Source organism: Cnephaeus nilssonii, assembly GCF_951640355.1.
Source record: "Cnephaeus nilssonii genome assembly, chromosome: 6".
Classification (NCBI taxonomy): domain Eukaryota; kingdom Metazoa; phylum Chordata; class Mammalia; order Chiroptera; family Vespertilionidae; genus Cnephaeus; species Cnephaeus nilssonii.
Window position 1 is genome coordinate 23,010,950 of NC_137077.1, and position 21,508 is coordinate 23,032,457.

The window sequence follows — 21,508 nt, forward strand, 5'->3', positions numbered from 1 at the left end:
TTAACCTCAGAGAGCATAGGCTTTTGAGTACAATGTAGCAGTAAAAAGCAGGATTTCCTCCGGTAAACACCAAGATAAAGGGAATTAATTGCCAAAGTTATATTTTAAATTCATCTGAAAGCTGAGCAAGGCAGGGAGGCCAATTGAACTAAGATCTGGAAAGAGGAGAGTCTTTTCAGGTAAATAGATTATCTGTATATTCAGTGCAATGCCCTATCAAATCCCAGCAGGCTCTAATGGCAGTGAGTGATTATTCATAAATGTACATGACTATGCAAAGTGCCCAGAAGAGCCAGGAGTATTTTTTATAAAAGAACACAGTTGGAGGATTACAGTTCCTGGAAGAAAGGAAAGAAGGAAGGACAACAGCAAAGAAGAAGGAAGCAAGGAAGTTAATTAATATTGTTGGATTCTAAAAACAACTGTTTTGCAGCTGAGAAATTTTGCTTAATGGCCCTCAGTTTTTTCCCCCCAGAATTACCCGACTTTTAAAGTTTTCCTCATTTAGGAGCAAAGTTTTCTGTAAATAATAGTAAGGGACAAGTACAGGTAACAGACAAATCTTGAAGAACAATAGTTTGTGGTATTTTTCAGGTGGCTTTGAGCAATTAAAAACTGCATTGATTTTATCATAACATTGTAAAATTATAATTATAAATATGTACTTATTTCTAGGCATACAGGAAAATTTCGATTCCAGGGATATGTTTTAGAATACAAGAAACTCCAAAAGGAGAATAGGAACAGATTTAAAAAAAAAAAAAATCTCCAAACATTAACATACTTAATTCCTCGTATTTCCCCTTCTAAGCTTACTTTCATTTTTAAAGTGAAAATTATATCGCTATGGCTGTCCATACGTGTGATATGAAATAACGTGTAGCAATATATATTTAAAAAAAACCGTCCTGTACCTACCACGTGTTCAACTCTAAAGCTAACAGGAGACAGGAAGGGGCGGGGCGCCAGCAGCTGACAGGCAGCGCCACACCGGAGGCAGCGGCTGCACCGCCGAGGGGACGCAGCGACAGCTTAGTGCCCCCACCTTCGCCGTCCCGGCCATCGGCCCGGCTCCGCGGGAACCTGCGGTGACCCTCCGCGACCCTCGGCACCAAGCCCTGGGCGCGCGGCGACACCGAGGCCATGGCCATGGCCACCGCGGCGGCTCCGTTTTCCTTGGCTCTCGGGGTCCCGAGCCCGGCCGCGGCCCCCAGCTCCTACGGGGCATTCTGCAAAGGGCTCTCCCGCACCCTGCTCGCCTTCTTCGAGCTGGCCTGGCAGCTGCGCTCGAATTTCCCGTACTTCTACGTCGCGGGCTCCGTGATCCTCAACATCCGCTTGCAGGTACATTTTTAGAGTCGCGATTACGCTAACGGTCTCCGGGCTGGCACCATGGCGGACTCCCAGGAGGCCCCGCGACGGAGCGGAGTGGAGCTGCGGGTGCGGCCCCCTTGGTCTCGCGAGAGTGGGCTGGACGGACGCCCCCTGCGCGGCTGCGCTCCCGGCTCTCCGCCGAGCCCCGGGACAGTCCCGGAAGTCCTGCTGGGACTAGAGAGGACCGGCGAGGTTTCCGGCCACGGCGAAGAAGGTAACGAAGGCCCCCGACAATATTTCAGAAGCTGTGCATCCTGAAGACAAAATCAGGACGAGCGGGATGCCTTACGTCAAAGACGGAAGGCTACTACATTTTTTCAGGGAGAAAATGTAAAATACAACAGGTTGATGGTTCAAATTAAGATTTTAAAAAATCACAAATTTCAGGAATTTTGGATTGACTCGTAAGCAAGATAATTGAATGAGTAAGAAGCTGACGATCTCAAGGATATGATGGGGAAGGCATGTGTTTCTTCATTGCCCCCCAAGAGAAAATGACAATCAAGTTTTCAGTGAGAATAAAAAAAGAAAAACTGTGCAGGAAAAGCAATCCTTCTGGTGTCAAACAATGTAAAATGCTGCAGGATGTGGAACAGAGGGTTGGAGTGGAAGACAGTGGACTCGACTTCAGTATCCCCGTGAGTGGCACGGTTCAAGCCCTGGGCGCCAAAGCAAAGGAAATCCCGTTCAGCATAAAGCTTGGCTATTTAATGAATAACATTTAAATAATCATAATAATTTATGCAAATGCTGTTTATCGTCTTTTTCTTTTAAGAGAATACTTGATTATGGTTACCGATGTCGTCACCCGTGATCATGTAAAAGTACGGTTTTCAGGGGGGATATTGAAGGGAGGAGAGGGGGTAAATGGAGTGGGAGCGGTGTCTTCTATAAAGTGGGGAGTTGAGAGAGACCATCTTGTTCATGAGGAAAGAAGACATTTTGTGAGAAAGCCATAAGGTTGCTAAAATAGCAATGTAACTGTATTAAACAGGGAGGAGAGTGGAAGAGAACAGCAGTAAGTCAATAAAGGCTTAAAGACGGAGTGTCGGGTGGAATGTCTCAAAAGAAAAACTGAATGCCTGGTACGTTTGAGTATAGAGTTGAGATTTTTAGTGTTTCAGGGAGTCTGGAGATGAATTAGTGGTCTGCAGATTTTTTTTTGATTTTTTTTTAATAAGAAAACAAAGCTAAGGCAATTATGAACCCAGGAAAAATAAAAACTTGTTCAGGAACTACACTGCATACCTCAGCTGTGAATAACACTAGTCATAAAGTCAGTCATAATTATGTTAGCACTGAATATGGATGTAACATGATTATGTAACATTGGGGGGGGGGGGAGGTTGGAGAGGAGAGGTGTGTGTAATGGGGGAGAACCAGTCAATAAAAAAGCAATATCGGACATGTTATTTAAAAAAACTGCAATTAGAGGCAGCTAAGGGTTAAAAGTGGTAGAAGAAAAAAATCAGGGATGGAAAGAGAAAAGGTGGAAGATATGTTTTCTACTACCAGTCTAACAGTATTATTTTGATTTCTCTTTATTTCTTTGATTAAAAATTAATTTAAATAAATTTTATTTTTTAAATTGATCAGGTAATTGAAATGTACACCACTGGTTAAGAGCCACCAGAGTAAAAGGATTGGGTTTTTAAATCAGCAGACCCCTTAAAATGCAGTCTTAATTTTGTAGTCAGGTGAGTCCATTAATCGGCCCAAGCCCCAGTGTCCTCAACTATTAAATGATGGCAAAGTACCCACCTTGACTAGTCAACCTGAGAATTAAAAATAAGCCTGCTTTAGTGCTTGATATATGCTTACTTCTAATAAGTACAAGGTAATCTATAACCATTTTTTGAAAGGGATACTTTCTAAGCCAAACTATCCTCAATATCTGAATCTAAATATAGCCAATGTGTTTAGAATTTCACCTTTCCAAAAGCAAGATAATCACAGGTACAATCATTAGGAAATTTATTTTTATTTTTTCTTTCAGTTTTATGAGATATAATTGCCATACAGCACTGTGTAAGTTTAAGATATACAGCATAATGACTTGACTTACATATGTTATGAAATGATTACCACACTAAGTTTATTAACATCCATCATCTCATATAAATACCCCCAAAATATCTTTCTTTGTGATGAAAATATTTAAGATCCATCCACTCTTTTAGAAACTTTCAAACATACCATAAAGCAGTGTTAATTATTACTAATCATGTTGTTCATTATACCCCCAGTATAATCTTATCTATCTTATCACTGGACCATCATCCCCATCCCCACTCAGGAAATTTCTTATATAGTGTCCAACATAATGAAGACAGTTTAAAAATCTCAACCTTTATGTAGGTCTGGATGTGCGTGTGTCATGATCCTCCTCATGGATACATCAGAGCACCCCATGGCACAGTTCCATGGAGTAAGAATACACTTTACAAAGCCCTTAGGGTTTTTATATTCCTCCCAGCTTCAGACTTGACCTACAGGCCCATCCAAATTAACTTATAACCCAAATGCAGTCAACATTTATTTTCTAGTTTCTTCTTGTTAGCTTCTACCACTGAAATGTGGCAGTTGTAAACCCTAGAAAAGATTTCATTATTGATAGTTTTTTTTCTATGTTTACAATCATAATCTCTCAAATTACTATATTGCAAACTTCAAAATTGTAATATTATCAAGCACAATTTTACTACCTGCTGTTTTTAAGATTATATACATTTTCAGCTACTTGGATTTCGTTTTAAAATTATTTAATAAGTCAACTGAGCACTATATATACACAGAGACATTTCTAAAACTTATACAAATATGTGAATTTTCTTATAAACTTTCCTTTGTTTTTATCCCTGGGGTCACGTTTGTCCTCTCTGACAAGGACACTAGTATTCATATAATTTTCACATGCACACATACCCTACATACAAACTCACTGTCTAGGTGATCTTTGCAGAGTAGACATATAACTTTATTATATTCATAGTGATAATTATTCAGTTTCCTTTTATAAATTCAGCAAAGATAGTGTCCACTCTAGCTTGGATTCCTAATGATAGTCTGCTTCTTTGTTTTAAAAGTTATGTCTGTTGCTATGAGATTATGTGTGTCTAGCATTTTTATTCATTGATTGATTTTTAACTTAATATTGTAAAAATATTTCACTTGCTCCAGCTTGGAAGGGATTTTATTTCTAAACTAGAGGCCTGATGCACAAAATTCGTGCAAGAGTAGGCCTTCCTTCCCCAGGCTGCCGGCACTGGCTTCCCTCTGGCACCCGGGACCCAGGCTTCCCTCGCAGCCCAGGCTTCATCCAGAAGGTCTTCAGAAGGATGTCCGGTCTAATTAGCATTTTACGCTTTTGTTATTATAGATAATCATGTGTTTTCCTCACATATAAATATAATAAATATTTGCCAGGGCACATAATATTAGTACATGCTGCATTATATATTTTATATTCATATTGTCTAAATTTGTTTTGTTACTAGCAAGTGTTATAATGACGATGCTTGCTTCTTAAAAAATGTCGAGTAGATTGTTAGTTTATAGGCCATTATAGGGAAAGTTTGCGATGCTCAATAATATCCAAAAGAATCCAGTGAGAAAAACAAGTTAAAATGTATCTTCAATGATTTAATTCTCCTGGAATATAGGAAGTTCTGTTAAAGTTTGTGAAGCTCAGGTTTCACCCTTTTTCAGGTGGCAGTTAAGATGCCACAATAGTCCCAACGCAGTTTGTCTCAGCTTGCTGTTTCCCAAAATTAGGATAAATGAGTGGCCCGAAGGGAAAATAGTCCATGTTAACATGACAGCCAGATTGGCCTCCTGCTTCTGCACTACAAGGAAACACCAACCTGTTAATACAAAGGAAGAAAAATGTAGTATGAAGAGGAGGAGGAAAGATAACACTATTTTCATGGCCCTTTTATGGGCTTCTGTGCGGAAGTCGCTAGAGCTGGAGTTCACCTGCACATTCCTGGTATGTCTCATCAAGGAAAGAAATAAAAGGAGCAGTGAACTCAGGGACAGAAGAAAGGGAATTAAGTAGATAAGATTAGAAACCATCAAGCTGTTAAGATACAGAGTTTCACTTATACCTGGAGACCATGTTGAGTTTCTTTCATGTATATTTTCAACTTTAATCCAGAAACCATTGAATGAATCTATTAACACAAGTTTCAAAAGCAGGAAGAACAAAGATCCCAGTAAAAGCACAAGTAGCACTTTGCCAGTTCTCCACCTCAGCCAGGCAAAGCAGGGGTGGGAGAAATTGGCTATTTTAAAGAAATAGAAAATGCTTAGACAGGTGGCAAACCAGGTAGCTAGGTGATTGCACAGTATCCAAAAAATGCCAATAAGTTTTGCTAGTTTTTCAATGACATAAAAACGTGGCCACAACACCATTAGAAATGAGTCAGCTAGTGATATCCAAAGAAGTGTGATTCTGGAGAGAGCCAGGCTGGTGAGGATACAGTCAGCTGCTGAGAGTTTCTGACTCTTCACCCAGTCAATGCAATTAACTAGTACAATGAACCCATTCCCCAACATTCCAGTTATGAATTCTCCCATTGCAGCTACCAGAAAAACAGTTTCAGTTCCAGATGGCATTTCTGTAGAAGGAATCCAGAAAGCTAATATTCTGTTTCACTGATGTTTTGCTGTCAAAATGTAGAATAATATCCAGTTTGATACTTTTATATTTAAAATGCTCCAAAAAAAATTCAGATACTGTCTCACTTATCTTCTGAAAGGTTTCTCTTTTATGCCAGCTGTAGGTCTGAAATATGAGCAAGATGATTCAGTCTGACAGATCTGAATGAGAAACTTGGCCATTACTTTCAATCAGCTACCGATTTCCAAATTAAATAGTAAATGTGCCCACCCATCATTTGCACTGGCAACAATATTCCATTTGTGAGGACATCTGGAAAAGTAAGTTCAGGCATGCAAATATGAAGTAGATTTACTTACACTGATTTGTATTTTCCTTTTCAGTTGAAACTCAATACTAGGATTCAGGTTTCTTAATTTTAATAGATTTCTCTAAAAAGTAATCTCCATAATAGAGGCATTATTTTTTTTAATTTTACATAATAAAGTCCATGTTTTAGTCACTATTATAGATTAAATAAGTGTAATAAAGGGAAGCAACATGAAGGAGCTCACAGAGTAGTGGAAAAAGCAACATTAGATAAACCATTACTATAGAATGTGACCAAAGGTTGACCAAAGTACAATTCCAACACAGAGGAAGGTGCTACAAAAATCTACGGTCAATAGTTATTTCTAGTTTCATGAGGATAGCAACAACTGGCTTGGGCCTGGAGACTTTTTGGTATTTCTTGAAGAAACGGATAAAAAGGAAAATGATTTTCCACAATGATGTAAAAGTATATGCAAGGGTACCAAAATCAGACCTCTCTCTAAGACTTCACTATGAATTTTTGAGCTTTATTTTCACTAAATTACCACCTATTTGATTCTGAATAAGTTATTATTACCTGAGAAAAGAACAGTAGTAAGAAAAGTATATGGTAAAAGAAAACGGGGGAGCGAGAGTTGGAGGGAATTACTCCTTTTTAACTATGCTTTTGGTAAAATCTTTTGTGCCATAAAAATTGAGTTAACGTAAAATATATTTTAGCTTGCTTTTTGCTTCAACAAACAAGTACCTCTAATACGGTGATTTTTCAACCTTGACTGCAAATTGGAATTGCCTGGGGAGCTGTAAGTATATATACTGTATTAATGCGCCCAAAGGGATTCTGACTTAATTGATCTGGAATATATTATTGGCACTCATTGTGAGTTCCTTAAAGTGTGCTTTACAATGCCTCCTAAACCCAGGCAAAAAATATTTCTATCCACAAGCTGCAAATCCATGAAGATTCTCCAGGAACAAGACAGGATTTTGCCCACTGGTCCTCTTACAATGTACTCCCCATTCAGCCAATATTGACTCTGGTTTGATAAATAACTTGTTTCATGTTTTTCTCACCTATCCATAGAGATGCAATCATGCCTGAGGCAGTCACCTGGGCCCATACTACTTGTATGGACATTTATCTTCCAGAGCCACATTTCTGTGATGGACCAATCCTTGTGGTCCTTATGATTTTGAGACCAACCCCAGCAACAGCCATCATGGGACTTAAAGAACAAGATTTATTACTCACAAGCCCTGGAGTATACACAGCACACCCAAGGCCACATGGAAGTCATAGGTAGAGAAAAAGAGAAAGTGCAGTCTTGGGGGTCTACCTTTATTGGGGTTGAGTGTGGGGTACCAAGGTTTCACAGGTTCACTCTTTAATAACAATTTTTAAAATATATTTTATTGATATTTTACAGAGAGGAAGGGAGAGGGATAGAGAGTTAGAAACACTGATGAGAGAGAAACATCCATCAGTTGCCTCTTACACACTCCCTGCTGGGTATGTGCCCGAAACCAAGGTACCTGCCCCTGACCGAAATCGAACCCGAGACCCTTCAGTCCGCAGGCCAACACTCTATCCACTGAGCCAAACCGGTTAGGGCCACAGGTTCACTCTTTATTGGTAAATGTAAAACATAAAAGCGGGAATTATGGCCCAGGAAGGGAAAAGCAGAGTTAACTCATGTGGTCCATTATCTAGGTTGCCCAAGACTTTCTAAATGGGTAACTTCATGGGTTGGAGTGACCTGGCTTCTTATCTAGGTGTTTTTACTAGTAGCTGTGTCATTCAGTTAGCAATATGTTTGTTCAAGACTGATGTCTTTGAAATAGATGCCTCAGCAATCAAAAGCTCGATGTCAGGCACTTACATTATATTAACCTTAGCCACTACATAACCTTGGAAATCACGGAAGCCCCATGAGGAAGGGATCTATTTTGTTGCTGACCACTGATCTATTTCCAACTCCTAGAACAGGGTGGGCTTGGCAAATAGTAGGACCTTAATAACTTTGTTAAAGGAATGAGTGCTAATTTAGTTGGTAATCCTATTGGGAACACAGGTAAGAGAAAATGAATAAGACTTGACTGTAAAACTAGTAAAAAAGCAAGAAAAGAAAGTAACTCCTTAAAACTAGAGGAAATTTTACAACCTATGTATGAACTCATGAAAGATTGCTATACGAACACTGAAATAACCAACACTGCACTCTAGTCTTTGTGGTTCTCACCAGAAGTCATATAAAAACTAAAAACTTGTAGTTCTAGCACCCAGGATGTGGGAGCCTCTGTGGGGGCTTCATTTTCCATGAAAGAGAGCTACTTCCAGCCCAGGGAATTGGAGGTGGGTAGGAAACGCTAGGTTTCGTGGCAGTGGGGCAATAGTCCCCAGAGGTCTCTGATATTTTCAGAAATGCTCTGAAGTGATATAAAAGGCTACCAGAGAAGAGGACTCCATTGGTAGGCATGGTTTAGCAGTTGACAAAAGCCAGATAGCAACAAGTCAGCCAGGAGATGCTTAGTCATAAAAGAATAGTTGAGTTCATAGTTACACTGAAGGAGAAAGTTAATCTAAAGGATATAATGACAAATATAAAAAATCACAAGCACTATATGCTATGAGTTGAATTTTAAGTCCAAGCTAATAATCACATTTTTTAAAATGTGCATTAAGTATAGATCTGTCTCAGCTCCTGGGTTGAACTGCCTCTACATGCTTCATTCTTACAATGGTTGTGTTTTATATTTATCATGATAAAGGTGTTATTTTATGTATAAACTAGAGGCCTGGTGCACAAATTCATGCACAGGTGGGGCCCCTCGGCCTGGCTGGTGGTCGGGGCCAACTGGGGGGTGGGGACTGCAGGGGGGAGGGACAGTGGGAGGTTGGCCCCAGCAGCAAGCTAACCAATGGCTGATTCCAGGAGGAATCAGGCTCCCACCTCCCTCCTGTCAGGGTCTGGGGTGCAGGTGAACTGGATTCTGGGCTGTCAGGGCACAGGCAATAAGATCTGGGTCAGCGCGTTTCATAGCTACCGGCTGGTTGACTGGTCATTCCGGTCATTCCACCGTTTGGTCACTGTGCTTTTATTATATAAGATATAAGGTCTATTATTACAAAATGTTTGGGCAAATAACAATTAATTAAATCTATCTCTATGCTATAGTGACAGTCCAAAATAATTAAACTATAACAATGACTATAATTAAAATCAGAAAATTTGTGAACATTGATTTTATAATTGTCAGTTATAAAGAATGACATTTCCTCCAAGAAATAGTGAGAAAATACATGCAAAGTTCTACTTTAGCCTAATTATTTTTTAAAATACTGACTACCTGAGTGATATTGACTATATACTTGTATAGGGGAGGTTGGGGGAAAGGAGGATAGATCAGCCAAAGGACTTGTATACATGAATATAAGCCTAAACAATAGACACGAACACCGGGGGGGGGGGGGGGGGGGGCGGCTAAGGGAGGGATGAGAACACACATATAATACCTTAATCAATAAAGAAATTTAAAAAATAATAATAATAAACTTCTACTTATGTGAATGTAAGTAAGGTAATTCTACTGAAGATCTTATGAGCTCCTATCAATAATACTACCTTTCTTGGCATGAAGCCTTCCTGTTTCCTCCCTGTGTCTGCGACATCTCCAGTGAAATAACATACATGAGCTTTCTATTTGACTCTTTCTATTGTCTTTCCCCTCTCTAGGACCACATTGATAGTCCTCCCATTAGTCTCAGTGAAGCCAGCAGCAGATGCTCCCCTAGCTAAGATGATCCATCTGATCCTGACGATAGCAAGCTTTTCCATTTATTTGTCATCAAAGAAATAGGCTCCCGGTTTTTTCTGAATCACAATCGTAACTTTCATGTATTGAACTTAGCAAGGACTCCTTTGAAAGTAATTAAATTAAAGTACTGGCCTTTATGTTTATTTAGGTAAAAAGAGATCTTTACTGTTTCTTTGGCCTTACCCTAGCCCAGGAAACCATTAGCTGGGGTCAGGATCACAGCTTGAAGGGACAGAGATTTCATCTTTCACAAATGGAGGATATTTGCCCAGCTTAATCACTGCTATCCACAAACATCCTTTCATGTTTTATTATAGATTTTTGTTTCATCTAGCATACTCTTTTAGTTTTTAAAACTTATAGCTACTTTCCCCCTCTTCCCCCCAAAATCCTTAGAGGACAAACATATCCCACTGGCTCTTCCTTGTAACAAACCTAGATAAGACCAGTCTAACTTACTCACCAACCCCACACTGACAAGTATTAGAGTCTCGTGCTCCAAATAAGAATGGTTATGCATTTCTTTAGTCCTCTAAGGCTGCATTTATATTGATTTTTTAAGTAAAATTTGATAAGCTATAGTCTGTGGGATAGGCTTTGATGTACTAGGAGACAAAAAAGTTTGCCTATATATGTTTCTCAAATTCATCAAACAAACCGTTCAGATCCATCTGTTCTTGTGAAGATTGGTCCTAAGGTCCCGAATAGGACATAGATTACTCTAGACAACATATCTAGTGTCTCGAATGACAGAATGGAGAATGACTGTGTGATGATGCAGACGCCCCTTACAGGGTGTCCCTGACCCAGAGGAGATGGGGTCTAATCAAGATCTTGCAAGGAGAAGCCACTTACTGATGGAGAGCAGATAAACCACCCGAGACATCGAGGAAAATGGCATGTCTCTTCCTCGAAGATCAGTACAGATATGGGTTTCTATCTGAGATGTGCACTCACTACGGTTCAAGAAAATGTGCCTTGCTGTGCTTGATATACACTGAGTGGCCAGATTATTATGATCTCTGAACGCATAATATGGCCACTCAGTGTATTTGTATCTCAAATGGGTACCAAAAGTATTCTAGACTTTTGCTGGAGATCAACCACCTATTTTCCCTGAGGTTTCTATCAGCCAGTGCAAAGGGAAAAACTGATCAGGTGTACGATTTATAGTATCTTTGATATCAAATAAATGAGGTACTCAAGAGAAGTACACTGAATGGCCAGATTATTATGCGTTCAGAGATCATAATAATCTGGCCACTCAGTGTATATTCTGATGCCTTCAACACTAGACCTATGGATCAGAGATACAACTATTTCATCAATAGAAATGAGTTATTTGTTCCTCTCCTATAAATCACCTGGGTGGATAAGTTGAAACAAACAATGACTACACTCAGATTCTTAAAATGAACGTTTATTTGGTGGGTGAGAGAGGGTAGTTAACAAGAAATCAGTGATAATATCTGCCTTTCCCCAACACTTTGGTCCCAGGGTAGGATATAGTCACGTCAGTCTTTCTTCTCCAGGTTGTATGGGAGCAGCAATGCATGTCTTGGCCATCGCATTTCTTGGATTGTGGCTTAACTGCTCTTGTGATGGAGAAAGAGGAAGTGCAGAAATTGATCTCACCTGCCATTCAAATATGCAGATTACAATACATCAATTACAATAACCCCAGCCTGGGGCTTGGTTTTCTTTTACTAGTCCATTGCTATACTTCTTTGTCAAAAATAGGGCGCTGTTCTTTATAGTTCTATGTTCCTTAGGTTGCTGCATGTGTATGGACTTACTCCTAGTCACACATTTACTCATTTACTCCTAAGGCCCACTTATTAGAAGTAAGGGTTGCTCATAAGTTGGCTCAATTACTGTAGCTCGCTTACTAAAGAGAAGTTTAGTAACACTAAAAACTAAACAATGTTTTGGGTTATCTTATAAAGAGTATGAGATAATCAGGTTATTTAAGTCATTTACATGAAAGAGTATCCAATAAACTCAACATCTGAATCTAAATGTATTTGGCTTGGTTTGTATATTACCTTGTTCCAAGGCAAGATAGTTACAGTGACAATGTTTGGTAAAATGCTAAGTGTCCAAAATAATGTATGTACATTTTTTAGGAAAATGTTACTTAGTAAAATAAACATTATATTTCTTATCATTAAAAACATTATCAAGATCAGTTATTGTTATTGATACACAGAAGTACCACAGAGTCTAGACATGCTTGCAGTTCAACTTATTGCATATGGTATAGGAGAGGGGTGGGGACTGTCCAGCCCGCGGGCCATGTAAGGCCCGTGAAGTCAGTTGGTCTAATTCTGCCACGGCATTCGGGTGAGTTAATTAAATGTTTGACCAAAAATAGCAGGCCAATTCTTAAGTTGATCATTTTGTATGGCCCACGAATGATGTTATAAATGTCCAAATGGCCCTTGGCAGAAAAAGGTTCCCCACCTCTAGTGTAGGAGTATGGGGAAAATGAGAATTCTGACATCATTCCCAGCTCCAAGGAACAGCCCTTGCCGCTCCATTAGTATAAATTTACAACCCACATAATTACCACCATTTAATTGCAGCTTTTTCTTTGTTTAACATCATTTGAAGAATACATCAAAGGTAAACCATAAAACAGAATTCTTCATTTTTAAAGAATTGCATTATCTATACATGTATAGCATCTGTACAATATTATACTCCATACCATCATATTTAAAATATTATATTATACTTTTCTACCCTTTCCTTTATTTACAATGTGTAGCTATCTTACCTAAATGTAGATTATTATAAAAACAGCACTATATATGGCCCTGACCAGTTTGGCTCAGTGGATAGAGCATCAGCCTGAGGACTAAGGGGTCCCAGGTTCGATTCCGGTCAAGGGCGTGTGCCTTGGTTGCGGGCACATCCCCGGTGCGGGGTGTGCAGGAGGAAGCTAATCGATGTATCTGGCTCTCTATCCCTCTCCCTTCTTCTCTGTAAAAAATCAATAAATATATATATTTTAAAAAAAACAGCACTATATACTCATGCATGTCCAAAATTTATACTGTGGTGATTCGTTATAAATTTTGTCTTCAATTGATCTGTTTCTGTTAGTTTCTCAAAAACTCTAGTGATCAGATTATAACAAAATGTATGTGCACAGACACAAACATAATCATTCTCAAAATATAATTATGAACTTTTCTAGTAGCAATATGAGTGTGATTTTTAATTAAGGAATAATTCTTCTATATATTTTAAGTCTATTACATAACATGGTAGAAATATCCATTCTGTCGCTCTGAAAATATATGTTGCATATCCTGGAATTTAGCAACATTAATAAATGCCTAGTACATAAAAATATTTATGATTTGGAGTTTCAGATTAAGAGTAGCATTCTAAGCATGTGCTTCCAGTTTTTACTTAAATATTATTTTACTTTGCACTATAAATATTATTCATATTCTTAAACATCTCATTCCCTTGTTATCAACAGTACCTTTAATACAAGAATGCAAATGCTTTTTCATTCAAGAAAAGACCTTTAAGCTATGAGGTCATGTTTTTTCCCATCTATGACTTTAGTTGCTCTATTAACATTTTTATCAACATTTTATAGATCTTCTACCTAGCTAAGTTTGTAATTCATCTTGATTTCTAAAGAACTACATGCCTCTTCCCTCACATGGGTTGCAATCACATACATCTCTTGCATATAAAATTAAATAATTTAGATTCTCTTTGGGAAAGGATATTTGGGATTTAAAACTATTGGTAACCAACGTTTTAAACAAAAAGTATTACTTTTAAAATTGTATTGGCTAACCATGTGTGAATTATCATCAAAGCAACCTGTTCTAAGGGAAACTTCAATTATGTGCAAAATACTTACAGGAACCCCGCAGAAAAAACAACTGTAGAAGTGAAAATTGATCCTCAAAGTTTCCTCGTTAAGTTATTATCTTTGAAAAGACTCTGGGAAATGTGTCTGTAAAGGTATAACAGATTTTCTCTTCTCAAGGAGCTTTTGAGATGCCACAGTACCTTCAAGGCTGTCTGTCTTAGCTTGCTGTTTCCCAGAATCAAAAGAAATGAGTGACTTGAGGGGAAGACATAGACTAATAACGAGATAAATTTTATAATCACGTGGCTTGGAAACATAAGAAATATCCAATTTACCACTTGTGTGGAAAAAAAATAAAGTATGAAGAGGAAGAGGAAAGACATCACCATTTTTATGGCCCTTTTATGGGCCTCTGTGCTGGAGTCCCTGGAGCCCATGGAGTTGAGCTGCAAATTTCTGATATGTCTTACCAAAGACAGAAATAAAAGGAGCAATGAGGTCAGGGACAGAACAATAGGAAGCAAACAGGTCAAGCTAAGAAGAATCAGGGTTTCAAAATAGAGAGTCTTACTTTCTTCCATATACAAAGTCAGATTACTATAATCTTGCATATAGACATGCAAGAATAAATCGTTAAAGCCTTCTAACAATAGAAAGTCAAAAATCAGAAAGATAAAAGAAAATACAAAAATCACAAGAATCACTCTGTTCATTCTCCACTTCAGCCAGAGGAAAAGAGAGTGGGAGAAGTGAGCTATCTTAAGGAGGTAGAAAATGCTTAGGCAGGTAGCAAGCCAGGTAGTCAAGTGATTAGTTATTCTCCAAAGTAAAGTAATAGGTTTTGCTAGTTTATGAGTGGAAAATAAATATAAAGGTAGTCCAATTATAAGTGATTCAACAAGTAATACCAACAACTGACTAATTCTGGAGATAGCCAAGCAGGTAAAGATGAAGTCAGCTAAAGAGATGTTTTGGTTCTTGACCCATTCAGAGCAATTTACCAGTCCAATGAACACGTTCCCCAACATTCCAATTATGAATTCTGCTATTGACAGTATCAGAAAGATTATTTCCAATCCAGTGGGCATTTCCACAGGAAAAAAAATCCAAATTTCTAATCCTATATCTGAGTGATAAATTTGTAATCAAACTGTTTTGCAGAATGGCATCCATTTCTGATTCGCATCTTCATTGCTTTTGTTTGCAATTCCAGTCTTAAGGACAACCTCCTGCTGTTGGATTCAGTCTCATATATACTTAAGAAAATCTTTCTGCTTTCCTTGTAATCCCCACCTTAGTTGAGAAAGATCTGCTAAATATAAAGTCTCACATACATTCATGAAACCGTTTTTTATTTCTTGAAAGAACTACTCATTTTCAAACCAAACTCATTTCCATTTGTGTGTCCATTTATCATTGGCACAAATGGAAATTTTCCACTCACAGTAATGATGGAAAAGGCTAAAGTCAAATATGTTAGCATGCAAATGTTGGTCAGATTCTTTTTCACTGATTTGTATTTTACTCTTCACCTGAAATACTGTACCATTTGGATCCAAATATTTTAGTTGTTTTTCAAAGAAAGCTCTAGAGATTAATCTAATTAATTAATTTAATAACTAAATTAAATAATTTAGTTATTATTCAACTAATATATTTTGTAAGTGCCTGTTATGCCTCGGACCTTTTTCCAAATGCAATATAGGTTACTACCAAATTAGAAATTAGAAATTCCATAAAATAGTGAAAACACAAAAAGAAACAATGAGATCAAATGTGACCATAAAAAAGGTAACTACAAACATTACTGTATTGGAGAGAAAGGAAGATGATATTCACCTTGGATTTTGAAGGTACTTAGAATTTTATGAGGAAACTGGCAAATCGTATTTTGGACTATCAAATAATATGCAAAAGGCATACTGCCCAGCTGGTGTGCTCAGAGGTTGAGGAACAATCTATGAACCAGGAGGTCACTGTTTGATTCCGGGTCAGGGCATACGCCCAGGTTGCAGGCTCGATCCACAATGAGGGGTGTACAGTAGGCAGCCGATCCATGATTCTAATTAATGTCTCTATTTCTCTCTTTCCCTTCCTCTCTCTGAAATCAATAAAAACATATTTAATAGAAAACATACCAAATCACATACTACTTTTCTGAAATTAAAATATTCTAACTGATAATTTACTGTAATTTCAACCTAAATGTTCCTCAGGGCCTGGCCGCGTGGTTCAGTGGTTGAGCATTGACTTATGAACCAGGAGGTCATGGTTTGATTCCAGGTCAGGGCACATGCCCAGATTATGGTCTTGATCCCCAGTGTGGGAGGCAGGAGGCAGCCAATCAATGATTCTCTCTCATCATTGATGTTTCTATCTCTCTCTCCCTCTCCCTTCCTCTCTGAAATCAATAAAAATATGTTTTAAAAAATAAATAAATGTTCCTTAGGTATCTCAGAGTAACATTTTCAAATTAAACATATTCCCCAATTTTGCTCTTCACCTTTGTACTTGTCCTATTTGTTTTGGCCAAAGGCATAATGCTGTCACTTTAGCCTTAATAGACAGAAAATAGGTAGAAAATCCTTTCAGATTAAATAAAGAAATAGTAGACCAGCCGGTGTGGCTCAATGGTTGAGCATTGACCTATGAACCAGAAGGTCTCATCACTGATATTGCTATCTCTCTCTCCCTCTTCTTTCCTCTCTGAAATCAATAAAAATATGCTTTATAAAAATAAGGCAATAGTAATCAAAAGTATCTGTTCTACATTCTAAAAACAATGATCTTGACAAAAAGCCATTAATGCATGGACATGAAGTCAGAGTTACAGACTTTGTGTCTTGGTGTGTCAGCAAACAACTATTCTATTGTTAGTATTAAGTGTTCAAATGTTGCCAGACATCATCCAAAAAAGATGAAATCATCAAAAAACTTGGTCCTTTTCACTGTTTCTCAATTGAATTCTATTAATTAATTTTAAAAATGTATATTTATGTAATGTTTTCAACAATAAAGAATTATTTTTAAAATGTATATTTCAAGAACTATTATGTGTAATGAACTATTAGTAAATTATTTCATATAAACAAAAATATTTTAATTTAGAATACATATTTGAAATTATAGGAAGAAAATAAAAAGGGAAGGAAGGAAGGAAGGAAGGAAGGAAGGAAGGAAGGAAGGAAGGAAGGAAGGAAGGAAGGAAAGAAGGGAGGGATGGAGGAAGGAAGGGAGGAGGGAATTTTTTAGAGACAGGCTGAATGAAGTAATGAAATTTGGTAGTATTTTTGAGAGGAAAATGAGAGCTTTGACTACATAGATGTCTCTAGGTGGAGAGAAAGTCATGGCTTGGGAAGCAGTTAGGACATAGAATCAGTAAGGCTTGGTGATGGATTTGAGGGCTATAAAGAAGAAGAGAAGCCAGCAATGACATTAAGGCTTCTTTTGCACTTGGATGCATGGAGAACTGTAACCTGAGGGACTCACTGGAGAGAGAGCAGGTTTAAAAGCCAAGGGGTAGGAGAAAGAAAAAGAGTTGGACAAGGATCAGTTCTGCTTCCAGCATTTTGGAATATCTGTAAATCATCTGAGAGAAAAGGTAGATTGGGCATTCGGGTATTTGTTATTGCACCTCAGAAAAGAAATTTGAACTTCAAGCAAAGATTTGATGACCTTCAGCACACACTTGGTTTCATAGGAGGTAATGAGCTCTCAGGGCCTTGAGGAACACCAGTGGAGGAAGAAAAAGAAAAGACTGAAAAGCAGCCAGATGGAAGAGAGAAAACAAGAGACAAGGGTTTTGAAGCAACGAAGAGCAAGGAGTGGTACAAAGAGAGAGTAATCAATACTTCCTGATTTTAATAAAAGGACAATTACAAGGGAGTACTAAAAAGGCACTTCATTAAATAGCAAGAAGAGTTTAACTGAAGCAAAGCCAAACTGCCATAGATTATATGTCAATGAGATCCCAATGATGATGCATTAGAAAACCAATTAATGTAATAAAATGTTAACAGATTAAAGGAAAAACACCAGGGAAAGAAGTTTGATACAATTCTATAACAATAATAATAAAAGCGTAATATACTAATTAGACTGGACAGCCGAACAACCTTCTGGACATCATTCCAGACATCCTTCCAGACAACCTTCCAGATGAAGCTGTGGCAGCGGGGGCAAGGCAGAGGCAGTTAGGGGTGATCAGACAGACAGGCGAGCAGTTAGGGGCGATCAGGCAGGCAGGCAGAGTGGTTAGGGACAATCAGGCAGGCAGGCAGAGGCAGTTAGGGGCGATCAGGCAGGCAAGCAGGTGAGCGTTTAGGAACCAGTGGTCCTGGATTGCGAGAGGGATGTCCAACTGCTGGTTTAGGCCAGATCCCAGCAGTTGGACATCCCCCAAAAGGTCCCAGATTGCGAGAGGGTGCAGGCTGGACTGAGGGACACCCTCCCCCCACACTTTGCATAAATTTCGTGCACCAGGATTCTAGTCTATTCATAATAAATTGGAGTAGAATGAAATATTCTTTGCCTGATAAAAATTGTCTATAAAATCTAGAACAAATATTATACCTATCTATGATACATTGAAAGTATTCCTCTTAATTGACAGGAGTGCTCCAGCCATGAAGTCAGAAGAGAAACAGTCCAGAGATGGAAGACGCTGACAATGCCTTGCCATACTAGCAGTCAGCAGATATGCGTCACTGCAGATTGCCCAGGACCAAACCAGAGAGGGTCGGACCTGCAATACCACCATTTGTCCACCATCCAGAACTGAAATATCATTGCTGTTATGAACACATTAACAACTGTTGGACAAAGAAACCGGGACTCAAAAGAACTGTTGGCCCAGAAAGAAACTCACTATAGACTGATTCATTTGCCTCTCAGCATAACTATTATTTCCTGTCTCATTTTCGGTTCCTATAAGTGTATTCCTAGTATCACATGAGCTCACTCATCTAGGGGAAAAGATGAACAACATAGACTGAAGAACAAGAACAGCATTGATCAGACTGTCAGACCTCAGAGGGAAGGTAGGGGAGGGTGGGGACAAGGGAGATAGATCAACCAAAGGACTTGTGTGCTTGCATATGAGCCTAACCAGTGATCACGGACAACAGGGGGAGGGGGGCTTGCATGTGGGGGGGTTTGGGAAGGGAACGGGGGGAGGAGGTTGATGACAAATATGTGATACCTTAATCAATAAAGTAATTTAAAAAAAAATAAAATAAAATAAAATACCAAAAAAAGAAAAAGAAAGTATTCCTCTTGAGTTTGGGAAAAATAACTCATATACACCTCGTGATATCTATTTATTAGATGTTTTCACCAGTACAGTAAGGCAAGAAAATGACATAGAAGATATAAGATTATAAAGAATAAAACAAAACTGTCATTATTCACAGGTTATGATTGAAATTTCATAGAATATCCAAAAGTATTTTTAAATACATTAAAATATTATCATTTAGCAAGATCTCTATACATAAAATACATGTGCAAAAGTCTGTTTCATTTCTTACAGTTAAAATGAAATATTCTTTTAAAAGGTGAAATTACATAACCTCAACAAATATTAAGTATCTAAAATAAATCACACATAGAAAGCATGCAAAACATGTATAGAGAATATTAAAAAGTCTGAAATAGCCTTAGCAGTTTTTAGTTATATGACTAAAGTTATATGACTAATTATTTGATTAGCTTATAATTAATATATACTGAATATAATTAAACCCTCTAGATTTTTTTAAATTTTAATCTGTTATCAAACACACTTTCCCATTTTAGGTGTATTATCTAAAGACATTAAATTCTCTGACTGCATTGTTGAATACAATAAATTTTCCTACTTGGTATGTAAATCATGAATTTTTCTCAAGTCTAAAAGCAACCACTTCTAATATAATACTGGACATCCCTATCTCCATGAATACCAGCCCTGTTCATTTCACCTGGTCCAGTCACTTGATATTTTGTTTCTTTTTGCCATGGCTATAGGCTCCAATTTTCCATGTGAGGCAATAGATGACAAGATAATCTCTTATGTGCTATTATGCAAATACAGACTGATATTTTCTCACTCTTTTTGCATTTTCTTTACCTAACAAATTTGTGCCTATATCTTTCCATTTGTGGAACATAATCAAAGCTAGAATTTGCAGATTGTAAATTTTACAAGTCAACCTAAATGTATCTTCATCCAAGGATGTGAGAAAAATGTTGATCAGAAGATGATGGTCCATATAAGAACAAGGTCCATGGCATGACCTAAAATCAATCATTAAGCAGGGCTAGTTCACCATTGACAAATGTACCTAATTGCACCAACCTAAGGTTCTTAATCAGGAGAATCTATAACTAAAGTGTTACTAGAGTCAAGGTATAAAATATGTACACTGCTGTCTCATCTGCCAGTCTCAGAACCAAACCCCAAAGGAAATGTAGTTTGCTAGAACTTGCCATTCTTTTTTTTTTTTAATTTTTTATTGATTTTTACAGAGAGGAAGGGAGAGGGATAGAGAGTTAGAAACAACGATGAGAGAGAAACACCCATCAGCTGCCTCCTGCACACCCCCTACTGGCGATATGCCCACAGCAAGGTACATGCCCCTGACTGGAATCAAACCCAGGACCCTTCAGCCCACAGGCCGACGCTCTATCCACTGAGCCAAACCAGTTAGGGTGAACTTGCCATTCTTATGTTAGCATGAGGATGTTTGTACTCATTAGCGTGGTTCTTGTGAAGATTTTGAGTAGTAACTGATATGCATGTATACTTGTTCAGGTATGTCTTTTTTTAAATATAGGAATGATTTTAGAAGTGAGCCAAGAAATTAGTTGAGAAGAACTCAAACAATATCTGGTGGGGAAGGTATAAATAGTTTTAGTCATGTAAAAATTGTAAAAAATAATCATCACAACAGTAAAAATAACAGGTAGCATTTATAGAACTTACAATCTGTCTGGGTAAAATGATTTATTTGCATTTGTACACACATTTACCTAAGAACGTGTGTAAGAATATTTATATTAGTGCTAATACTTTAAAACAAGATAGATAAAAACATTCAATTAAGTGATGAATCTCATACACACAAGTTTACATATCCTTTTTTTTTTTATATAAAGAGGCAAAATTATAGTGTTAGAAATCAGGATAGTGATTATCTTTGAAATGGGAGGTGACAGTGAGTAGGAAGGGACATCAAGTGAGCTTGTGGGGGTCCTGGCATAGTTCTTCTTCTCTTCTGTAAACCAGCTATAATAACACTACTTTGAAGGTTTGTTCTGATGATTACATAAGATCATGTATAAAAATGCCTAGCACTGGGCCTTGCACATACTGAGTGCTCAATAACAGGTCCAAATCTTCTTCTAAAGAGCCCTTGTTCTGAATGAATTTTCCAAATAAGTACTGATAAAGATTTTTTTAAATCTCCTATACCCAGAGTATAATTTTATACTCATTGTTCATAAAGAAAATTTCCAAAATTCTATTTATGGTTGTCAAAACTTGGTAAGGATGACCAAAAAAA

At 37.8% G+C, this 21,508-nt stretch overlaps 3 protein-coding genes across 3 annotated transcripts; 1 reads left to right on the plus strand and 2 right to left on the minus strand.

Moving 5' to 3' along the window:
- Positions 1-843: 843 nt before the first annotated feature.
- On the plus strand, positions 844-2,184 carry SMIM10L1 (small integral membrane protein 10 like 1). The gene has a single exon (XM_079775589.1). It carries the CDS (start codon positions 1,144-1,146, stop codon positions 1,354-1,356), a length of 213 nt encoding a protein of 70 aa, XP_079631715.1. The 5' UTR covers positions 844-1,143; the 3' UTR covers positions 1,357-2,184.
- A 2,844-nt stretch (positions 2,185-5,028) lies between these two features.
- Positions 5,029-6,512, minus strand: LOC307102132 (taste receptor type 2 member 42-like). The gene has a single exon (XM_079775587.1). The coding sequence runs from the start codon at positions 5,989-5,991 to the stop codon at positions 5,062-5,064; it is 930 nt and encodes a 309-aa protein (XP_079631713.1). The 5' UTR covers positions 5,992-6,512; the 3' UTR covers positions 5,029-5,061.
- A 7,544-nt stretch (positions 6,513-14,056) lies between these two features.
- Positions 14,057-15,052, minus strand: TAS2R42 (taste 2 receptor member 42; the record flags this gene model as incomplete). The annotated part of the gene is made up of 1 exon (XM_079775525.1): positions 14,057-15,052. One exon carries the CDS (start codon positions 15,050-15,052, stop codon positions 14,057-14,059), a length of 996 nt encoding a protein of 331 aa, XP_079631651.1.
- Between the last annotated feature and the right edge of the window lie 6,456 nt (positions 15,053-21,508).

What these genes read in the sequence shown, in the direction of transcription:
- SMIM10L1 (XM_079775589.1), top strand. Translation starts at nt 1,144, where the DNA reads ATGGCCATGGCCACCGCGGCGGCTCCGTTTTCCTTGGCTCTCGGGGTC.
- LOC307102132 (XM_079775587.1), bottom strand. Translation starts at nt 5,991, where the DNA reads ATGCCATCTGGAACTGAAACTGTTTTTCTGGTAGCTGCAATGGGAGAA.